Here is a 10,703-nt window from a genome sequence, read left to right on the forward strand (position 1 = left end):
CCAGAACCTCAGAGGTCACCATGGCCAGCCATGCCTGCCTTTGGCTGCCTGGCATCCCATCTCTAGGGAATGCCCCACTGCCCCCACCCCCTTGCTTTCTTTCCCAACACTCTTCTGGGCCTGAATCCCTTTGGTCCAGCTTTGATTTCACAGGGGTCTCAGTGCAACCTTAGTGCCATCCTCTGTGGAATATGGAGTGCAACTCCACAGTCGTCTGTGCTTCCACTTCCGGCTCCAGCTGGGGTCACCAGCCGTGTGATTAATGGCTTCAGGATTATGAATTTCTATTCCAATTTTCTTCAGGGAATAGTAGTATTGGCGACGTCTTCCCTTAGTATCTTTCTCACAAGAGGAAGTGGACTTACCCCAAAGCATTTAATTTCCTTAATTTAATTAAAGATTTAAATTAGACTTTCATAGGCTTGCTTGGACCTCCTTCTGGATTTTGGCGGGTGGATGGAGCAGACTTTCTGTGCTATCACGATCAGTGAGGAAGTTAATAATCAGCTTTTGTTCACACTGATAATTAAGTGTATTTACAGTCCCGAGAGACCGGAGGGCTGCAGGCTGAGTTGTGCCCTCTAAGAACACAACTCGAAGGGGATGGAATTGACAGGTTTGACAGCTAGAGCACAGTGGTCCCCCAAGTGTCAGTACTAATCCCTGACCCAGCCTCAGGGACACATGCTCCCTGGTGTCCCCTTTATTATTCTTGGAACCCAGTGGGGAGAAATGGGCTAAAGCATGAGAGATCTCAGACACAATCAAGGACAGACTTCCCCATAAAGAGGGTTGGTAGTCACAGGTGCTGGGGAAGAGAGAGCTGCTCCATTTTCAGCCAGATCTTCTAGAAATCGTTCCCTTGCCCCCTTTATCTCCAATCTACCGGTCTACTGATGAAAAGCTAATGCTTTGTCTTGGTGCTGTGTTTCTTTTTTACCCCACTGTGGGCCCCTGGAGCCAATTCAAGGCAGGGAGCAAATAGACACACAACAGGAACCAGGCTCAGAGCTCAAAGGAGTCTGCAGTACCCAGACAGGGCAGGCATACGCAGAAGACCTTAATACAAGGCTGCAGGGGGTCTGACTCTAATGCAGGAACACCATTCCACCGGGGTCAGCTGAGACCTCCTGGGTAACGTTCACTTCAGATGGGTATGGGCCAGCAGGAAGGTTAGCCAGGGAAGGTTTCCCGAGGAAAGCTTGGTCATTGATCCCTGGCATGGTGAAGCCAGGCATGAGAAAGGACTTTTCCACTCGATCATGGGATACTTGGACTAATACCTGCAGCCATTTCAAACGATAGAGAGAGGTCCTCATGTGTATGTTGGCGTGGGGAAAGGGCTGGTGTGGAAGCGGGGACGGGGGGATGGATCCTGCAGGATGCTGGAATTACAGGTGTCTGGATGGCATTCCTCTGGGCAGCAGGTGCGCTTCCTGGAGCAGCAGAACAAGCTGCTGGAGACCAAGTGGCAGTTCTAGAAGAACGGCCAGTGCTGCGAGAGCAAACTGGCGCCCCTGTTCAATGGCTACATCGAGATGCTGAGGCAGGAGGCTGAGCGTGTGGAGGCCGACAGCGGGAGGCTGGCCTCGGAGCTCAGCCACGTGCAGGAGGTGCTGGAGGGCTACAAGAAGTGAGTGTATCAGGGGAGGTCCACTTCTCCCAGAAGGGGTGACATGATATGACAGCTGGGGAGCCACTGAGCACACTGGCCTTAGAAATTTCTTTCTTCATTAACCCACTTTGTGCTTTTGTCAGCTTTAAGGGCGGTGACAGGAAGACACATGTAGAGAAGCTGAAATGTCAGCAAAGAGCCTTTTTCCATTGCATTATGAACTTCTTAGGATAGGGACCATACCCCTGTTCATGCATCCATCCATGCATCCCATAAGCCTGTTCTGAGCACTTACTCTATTCCTTTATTGTGCTAGGTACTAGGGGTACAAAGAAATGACACCACCTCTTCTCCACTGTTCACAACCACTGGTTCAAGTTGCTAATTCCGTCCACCTTTCCAGGCAATCAGTTTGTTATATTAGAGTAATAACAAAACCCAGATCTTTAAAACGGATCATGCTTAAGTTAGAGAAATGTACGATAAGGGAAGTGGGTGAGAGGGATGTTTCAGACATCCTGGGGGAGGGGTGTGATGGGTCAGGTGGGACCCTGCTTTCTATTAGGTTGGGCTCTCCTTTCCATTACTAGCCAAATATCTGAATAATTTCCCTTGTTCCAAATCCCCTTCCCTTGTGGAGGTATGAAGAGGAGGTTGCCCTGAGGACCACAGCAGAGAATGAACTTGTCAGAATCAAGCAGGTGAGTGGGTCTGCCTGTGGGCCAGGAGCCTGGGAGTCTGGCAGTTCTGAGGGCATCAGTACACCCTTGTTCAGTTAATAAGCTCATATTTTATTCTAACCCATGGAAGGGCATTTCCCTTCTCACACCCCAGGAGATCAACAGGGCAGGAATTCTCTGGCTCTTCCTTTACAGGGCCACCCAGAGAGATAGAAGGACTTTCCAAAGTCACATATGACATTTTGCTGGAGTTACTGGGAGACCTTAGTTCCCTGATCCTTGACTTCTGGATCTATGCCTATGATTTGCTTTGCAGGGCTGGGGATGGGATAGGGGCAGGTGGAGCCCCCTGGAAAGCCTCTGCAATGACTAGGGACTGCTGTGTGTTTGTGTCTCCAGGAGGTTAACTGTGCCTACGTGTGCAAGGGAGATCTGGAAGCCAGTGCCCACAGCCTGGTAGAGGAGGTGGACTTCCTGAAGACCCTGCATGAGGAGGTGAGCACCAGCAGGGACGACATTACTCAGCCCTCCTCTCTGATTCCCAGGCCAGTCTGTGTACAGAGGAAACAGACAGGGGGGTCTGCAGCTTGAGGGCTTTGGAAATGGTGGGCTCATGTGAGTGTGTGTGTATGTGTGTGTGTGTGTGTGTAAAGGGGGAATGTGAACTCTGCTCTACTTGGCTCTGGATGGTGTAAGTAATGTGAATGGCTGTTGGCTCCACAGGAGATGAGAATCATGCAAGCCCATATTTCACACACCTCGGTCATTGTCAAGATGGACAACAGCCAGGACCTGAACATGGACAGCACTGTGGCTGAGATCAAGGCTAACTATGATGACATTGCCAGCTGCAGCCGAGCTGAGGCTGAGAGCTGGGACCACAACAAGGTGAGTGTCCCAGGGCACCTGCCTCCTTGACATGGTGGGAGAGATGGGTGGTATATATTAACAAGGCTTCTTTTGTCCAGGGATTCTGATCCCTAGAGGTGATGAAAGAAGTGCAGACAGCTCTCAGGTTATAGTAGCAGGACATGGCTGCCATGTATGGTTGCACAGGCTGAGCACTGGACAACCTGCACTATCATGGGAGGTATCCTGAGCTTCATGAGCCTCTCTGCTTCCCTCCAGTGTGAGGAGATCAAGGCCACTGTGATCCGGCATGAGGAGACCCTGCCCCGCACCAAGGAGGAGATCAACGAGCTGAACCGCATGATCTGAGGCTGATGGCTGAGGTCGAGAATGCCAAGTGCCAGGTAGGGGTCTTTGAGGCCCACACAGGGTCCCACAGGCAGTGTGTGTGCCCACCTGGATCTCACCATTCATTCTCCAGCTCATTTGCATCACTCAAGTCCCAGGTTGTGGCCACTTGGGGAGACCCAGGTGATGAAGAGCAGAGACCTGTTCCTGGGGTGATCCCAGCTGGGTGGAGAGACTGGATACATCCAGGAATTGGACACAGAGACCCACCTTGTTCTCTTCTGGGCCCTTAGAACTCCAAACTGGAGGCTGCAGTGACCCAGGCTGAGCAGCAGGGCGAGGCAGCCCTTAATGATGCCCGCTGCAAGCTGGCTGGGCTGAAGGAGGCCCTGCAGAAGGCCAAGCAGGACATGGCCTGCCTGCTCAAGGAGTACCAGGAGGTGATGAACTCTAAGCTGGGCCTGGACATCGAGATCGCCACCTACAGGCGCCTGCTGGAGGGCGAGGAGCAGAGTGGGTGCAGCCAGCACAGTTGGGGCCGGAGTCTCATTTGCATAGACGTGGCCCACTTTTTTGCTGCATACTCCCCCAGCCCCCATTTCTTCTTCTGCTTCCATCTGGGAACCTATTCTGGCCTCCTCCCTTCCCCGAGGGGAGGCTATGGGGAATAACCTTAATTGAGGTCCACTGCCTGATTTCCAATAGGCTCCTACATGATTTAGTTAGGGACAGTGGTTTGCTGGTTCTCTGAGGATAAAAAGTCTCCAATTTATAATATTTGCTGATTTCAGTAGTGTAAATACTTGTATCATGGCTGATCTCAAGCTACCACTGTGACCTTTATTGTTATGATTTTTCCCTAGAGACTGCAAATTCTAGTCTCTTGTGAGGAAAGGATATTTTTCCTGTTTGTTTCCCTGATGAAACAATAATCGCAGCATTATGTGCTAAAAAGCATTTGATGCTTCCCAGACCCTAGCTCATCTTAGAGGCGTCACTATACTAGATGCAAAAGGCTCTCAGTCATCAAGACGGCTGGCCCTCAACCTCCACCCTGGGAGGGAGGCAGACACACAAACACACCGTTCAGAACAGACACGCTTACTCCTCACAATGATCTCTAATCCCTCATTGGCCCTCCAGCTGCTGAGAAAGGTCTGGATCCTTGAGTGGGGAGGGGTGGGGGCCAAGGATGTCCTCTTGTCTGTGGTCTTCCCTTCACCCCCAGCCCTGTGAACCAGAGAGAGGAGGCAAGGACCCAGCAGCTCGGCAGGAGGAGGGTGCCTCAGGAAGCGCTAAGAGCAAGCTGGCCTGGCCGGAGGCTGCCCTGCAGCGGGCCAAGCAGGACATGGTGTGCCAGCTGTGCGAGTACCAGGGGCTCATGATGGTCAAACTGGGCTTGGACTTTGAGATCGCCACCTACCGCAAGCTGCTGGAAGGCGAGGAGAGGAGGTGAGGGCTGGGCAGTGCTTGAGATGCGGTGGTGCAGGGGCATAGGGAGGGTACCACCTGGGTCCTCGCCAGCTTGGGAGGGGTGGGGAGAGGTGAGCTGGGTATCCAGGGATCTGTTCTCCTGGAGCCAGTTTTTTTCTTCCATCTTACAGCCCTTTAGACAAAACGTCCCAGCTAACGAGAACCCTTGGCACCTGTGGTGGGCAATTCATTCACCCCCAGGATCAGAAAGCAGGGGCCAGTTTGTCTATCGAGACAGCTGCAGGGACCAAGGCCCAGCCAGGGGGAGTAAAGTCCCCAGTGTGGGGTGCCTTCTCAACTCTGCCCATCTCTCCTCCAGGCCTGGGGGAGGCAGGGTTTATGGCAAGAGGTAGGGCCTGGCTTTTTAACCTTAGGCAGGTAGAGACCCAAGGGCTGCCAGCTCCAGCTGGGCTCACCAGTCTGAGAGGAAGGAAAGGGAACGCACCGTGCAACAGGCAGTCTGCATTTATTGTCTCCTTTAAACCCCACAAAACCCTGGGAGGGAGGTGCTATTATCCCCATTTTACAGATGAGAAAACTGAGTGTCAGAGAGTAAAAGACCACCTCAAGGACACACAGGTGGAAGCTGATTGGATGAGGCTTGAACAATATTCTCCAGACAATTGACCTATCTCCTCTGCGGTCTTCTTCAAAGTGCCCCCCTCATGGTCTCTAATTTCAAGATAAGTTTAGCCCAAAGACAGTGTAGATCTTCTGCCTTCTCCCTTCTCTAAGAATTCATCAATAAAAGTGAATTATTTGACTTTAAGGCAAGAAGGGTTGAGTTTAAAGGCCCAGAAGGAGGCTTTAGTCAGAAGGGCTGAGGGGATCTGAGAGAACCAAGCAGCTTGCAGGATGGAAGGATTTCTGCCTGTCTGGAGAGGGCCAGGAGTGCTTTGTCTTGAAGAATGGAGAATATTCTACCTGGTATATGGGTTCACTCACCTGCTTCCTCTTTCTCCCTGCAGGCTTGGTCTGGGATTTGGGGCAGGGAACATCAGTAAGTAAATAATAGAGTAACTTGGGTTAGAGGGGTCAAATCTTAACTCCCCCCCGCACCTGCTCTGTGTGTATCCTCTTGGGAAGGGAGAAGGGGTCTGCTGCCTCTGTGTCTCCCTTCTGTGGGGGCCTGTTCCCTCTCGTAGTGGTTTTTTTGTGTTTGTGTGTGTTGGGGGAGGGCGTTCTGTGGTCTGTTCTTTGCGGGGAGGATCTCTTGGTGTGTCCTGGGGTGTGGGAAGAAGTTCTGTGTGTTTATCCCCGTGGAGGAGACTGTTTTATTCTCGTGTGGGGAGAATCCGTGTCTGACTTCAGGGTCGGGGGGAATTCCCGAGTTTGGTTCTGGGGGATGCGGTCTGTGTCTCTTAACACTTTGGGGAGTTTGCACTGCACATCTGTCTCCTGGGGGAGGGGTGTTGTCTGTGCATCTGTATGTCTGTCTTCGGGGGCGGCGCGAGCAGGGGAGAAGAAGGGGTTTCCTCCTCCAACAGCCGCTCTCAACACCTGCGGGCTGGTCTCAACCTCAGGCCTCTCGGTCCAGCTGCCGTCTGGAGCTGGCCCCTGTGCCCTGGAGACGAGCGCCCCCGGCGGCGGCTGCGCGCCCTGCGGCTCCCCCGGCGGGGTCGGGGGCTTCAGCGGCAGCGGCTCCGGCGGATGCGGAACCCTTCCTGCCCTGCTCAGGAGAAGTTCAGGAAACCCTAGCTTCCGCCCCAGTGACTTGGCGCTGTGTCTCAGACGCCCCCTCCCACGGTTCTGGCCCTTGCCTCACCTTTCCCTCTTGCCCCCCACCTTAGAGTGTTAAGTCTTGGAATGTAGTTTACTGGACCATGACAGACACATTCCCAGGGTGTGGACAGGCTGGACGCTGTGCCACCGGGAGGCAAGGTTTTTGGCTTATCTGGACCCAGCGCCCCACCCCTCTGAACTGCCCCACCTACTCTTTTCCGGGGACTCCTCCTTTGCAATAAAAAGTGATGCAGCGAATGGAGCCTTCCCGCTGTTTGTGCCTAGATTCCTCAGGCTATTTATCCCCAGAGCAGACAAAGCTGGCCGGATTTGGGGGAGGGGAAAGAAAAGGGGGAACCCTTTGGTGTATGGGTCCACGTGACTTCAGATGATGGTGGTATCATAGAACCAGAATCTTAAAGGTTGGTGAGTGTGTGTGTGTGTGTGTGTGTGTCAGAGGGTCCCCGGTGAAAGGGAAAGAAGGGGTTAATTCATGCATGATGGTGGACTTAGTCCTAGCCTGGGGTCCACAGGCAGCCTTCCTTGGCAGAGTTGCTGAGAACTGCATTCATTCAGCCACTCACTCACCCTACAAGTGCAAAATGGCCTCTGAGGGTCAGACATAGTGCTTGGTGGGCAAGACACTCTAGTCCTGGGCCTCTGGAGATGACGGTCTGGTGGTGAGGCAGGCCACAAGCCAGGAAATGGACCAGAAAGACATACCGTGAGACAGGGATGAAGGTGGACCTCCTTCCACTGCCCTGGCAGGGGCGCTTGAAGGCAGGCCCTGGGGAAGATGGCCCTGGCAGACTGGGGCTGGAGGACATAGACACAATTGGGTGGCCCAGGTTTTAGTTGAACAAGTGATCTGACTGTGGGCTGGGAACAACATACCACGGTGGAGGAAAACATGGGCTTTGGAATCAGAGACTCCAGCTTTGCTTCTACTTCCAGATCCATGGTGTAGTTTGGTCTGAGTTTTCACAAGGCAACTTTGGGGGGGGGGGCAGAAGGTAAGCCACTTTGTGCGGGTGGGGTGAGCAGAGAAAGGCTGGGTTTCTGGGCTCTTTCTTTGCCACACAGGCCTGAGAGAAGCCTCCATTCAGCGAGCTCACATTCTTTTCTGTTGCACAAAGGATTACATCACCAATGCATCTGGGGAACAATGGTCCCTGCTTTCTGCATCTGGGGAACAATGGTCCCTGCTTTCTATGTCACTGGGTGGGGCTAAGGTGCATAATTAGCCAGAGGCCCCGGCTTTACCTTTTAAGGTTCACTAGTGCCAGAGTGTCTGCTGTGTTCACTTGGGTCCCAGCCCAGAGAATAGGCACCCAAAAGGCCCCCCTTACTGGATAAACAGAGCAGTCTCATGCAAGAGGAATGGGACCAGAACTTGGCTGGCAGGCTGTCATCCACCTGAGGGGTAGGGAACATGGCCCCATTGGGCTCATGCATCAGACCCTTTTGATCCTTTCTGACTGACACCAATTGTATAAACATTCTTACCAAGACTCCCAATGCAAAGCAGCTGCCTGAAAGCAGAGCCACTCCTCTGCAAGATTTTTCAGCTGGACTCCTTATTCCCTGCATTTTGCTAGGAGGTAATGAGATTCTCTGATATTCAAGGTCACGTTTTTCTAGCTCCTGCTCTGCTGATCGTGTCAACAAAGGAACTTTGTGGGATGTGCAGAAGGAAATGTCGCCCTTCCCCAACCAGGAGCTGTAGGCAGGATTGATGGTGAGCATCCTGCATCCAGCATCACTGAGGACTGGTTGTGGACCACAGGTTTTCTTTCCAAATCCTAAGCCTGATGTCAGGCCGGGAGATCCCAAGGGCCATGAGGTCAGGTTTTAGTCACTTGCTGGGCCAGGGCCACATGGGCCACCAGCAATGCTTGCGGTTAGGGGACCACTTTTCTGAGTGGTTCCCCTGGCCACGGGCCATATTCCAGCCTGGGGCATTTATGGAGAGTCCGTCCTCACCCATTTACAAGCTTTGTGAGTTGGAGTGACTTCTGAAGGGAGGAGGGTTGTCATCGGTTTCTTCTCAGCAGAAGGGGATCCCGAGGAATCAGCCCCTATCAGCTCCCCACGCCTGCCTCACACTTGATAGCAGAACTTAAAGCACTGGACGTGACTTCGCTGTGCTTGCATCTCTATTCAAGCTCCTCAAGCACGTGACCTTTCTTATCCATCTGTCTCCAGAGCCTGCCACGTAGTAGATATGAACGAGCTGAGGCTCTGGGGTCTTGTTTGGTCTGCTCTGTCCTTGGATGAATTGGGTCCTGTTCTTCCACTATTTACGTGTTTCACGAGACCCTCCTTGGGAGTCTCTTGATGAGTGTAAATGCAGCCCTTCCTGATGTGATTCTAGCTGCAATATATTGACCAGTCCAGTCTGGAATAAGAAGAAAGGGCCCAGATTCTGTTCCCAATCTTGCTGTTACTTTTCACCTGTTTCTGGGGCTCAGTCCTGCCCTCCCCAGACCTAACTAGTGAAGATTCATTTATCTCTTTTATTTTTCCTCCCTAATTAACCTCTCTGCTCCACAGTTTATCTGTAAAACAAGAATAGTATCTATCATAGCGTTGTTTCAGAATTAAATATATTACTATATGTAAAGTGCTGAAAACATAGTAAGAATTGTATCGATGTGAATGTAATTAATATTTCACTTACTGGAGTTCTTGGGAAGGGTTTTGAGCACCTTTAAAGAAGGCTCTCCAACTTCAAGAAGGCCAACTGATCCCCCTCTGCCCTGGCTGGCGCTACAGTAATTGCAGGGCAGGAGGGATACATAGGGGAGCCCAAGGGTTAGAGCTAGGGTTCCCTAGTCAGAGGTAACCTCCTCAGGATAACACCCAGCAACACCTTCCCATCACCACTCCCACCATACCCAGTTCTCCATCTGTGACCCCATGTCACCAACATGAGCCCACTTGTGCACTCACACGTACCCACAAAAGTCCTCTCTTCAGCACATATATACAGGTGTACACACATTCACACATATCATCACACATATAGGAACCCTCACAGTTACACACAAATGTACATGTTTCCACACAGATGCCCAGACACGTGTGTGTACCTGGTTGCAATCGTTCTGTTCCCCTCACAGACAGCAGCCTATAGACAGTGAGCTGTGCGGGATGAAGACACAGCATGCACACAGCACAGTGCATGGCACCTGGTTCCCTACTTCCCTCTAGCTTCTCATCCTTTCCCACATCTCCTAAAGAATAATAGAGCTTTCACTACTTACAATAGCCAAGACATGGAAGCAACCTAAATGTCCATCGACAAATGAATGGATAAAGAAGATATGGTATATATATATGTATATGTATATATACATACACACAATGGAATATTACTCAGCCATCAAAAAATGAAATAATGTCATTTTCAGAAACATGGATGGACCTAGAGATTATCATATTGGGTGAAGTAAGTCAGACAGAGAAAGACAAATATCATATGATATCACTTATATGTGGAATCTAAAACAAATGATTCAAATGAAATTATTTACAAAACAGACATAGAAAACAAACATATGGTTACCAAAGGGGAAAGGTGAGAAGAGGGGTAAGTTAGGAGTTTGGGTTTAGCAGATACAAACTACTATATATAAAATAGATAAACAACAGGTCCTACTGTATAGCATAGGGAATTATATTCGATATCTTGTAATAACCTATAATGGAAAAGAATCTGAGAAAGAATATATATATATATATATTATATATAAACTGAATCACTTTGCTGTACACCTGAAACTAACACAACATTGTAAATCAACTATACTTCAATTAAAAAGAATAATAGAACTTTAAATGGCTAAGGGACTTTAAATGGCTAAGCAGTCATCTAGTCCAATCATTTTTTTTCCACTAGTGGATACACTGAGACCCAGAAAGGGGAGGTGACTTGCTAAATGTCACACAGCGAGGTGTTTCATTTTCTTCACCGTTCTGTATCATGGGCAATATATATGAGATTCATTCACCCT

The 10,703-nt window shown here is 50.7% G+C and overlaps 1 protein-coding gene across 1 annotated transcript; it reads left to right on the plus strand.

Moving 5' to 3' along the window:
* Window positions 1–1,538: 1,538 nt before the first annotated feature.
* Window positions 1,539–3,513, plus strand: LOC307060424 (putative keratin-87 protein; the record flags this gene model as incomplete). Its single annotated transcript, XM_079714935.1, has 5 exons — window positions 1,539–1,633; window positions 2,256–2,316; window positions 2,695–2,790; window positions 3,019–3,183; window positions 3,424–3,513. 5 exons carry the CDS (start codon window positions 1,539–1,541, stop codon window positions 3,511–3,513), a joined length of 507 nt encoding a protein of 168 aa, XP_079571061.1.
* Window positions 3,514–10,703: the final 7,190 nt, after the last annotated feature.

The sequence above is a fragment of the Hyperoodon ampullatus genome (assembly GCF_949752795.1).
Source record: "Hyperoodon ampullatus genome assembly, chromosome: 11".
Taxonomy (NCBI): Eukaryota; Metazoa; Chordata; class Mammalia; order Artiodactyla; family Ziphiidae; genus Hyperoodon; species Hyperoodon ampullatus.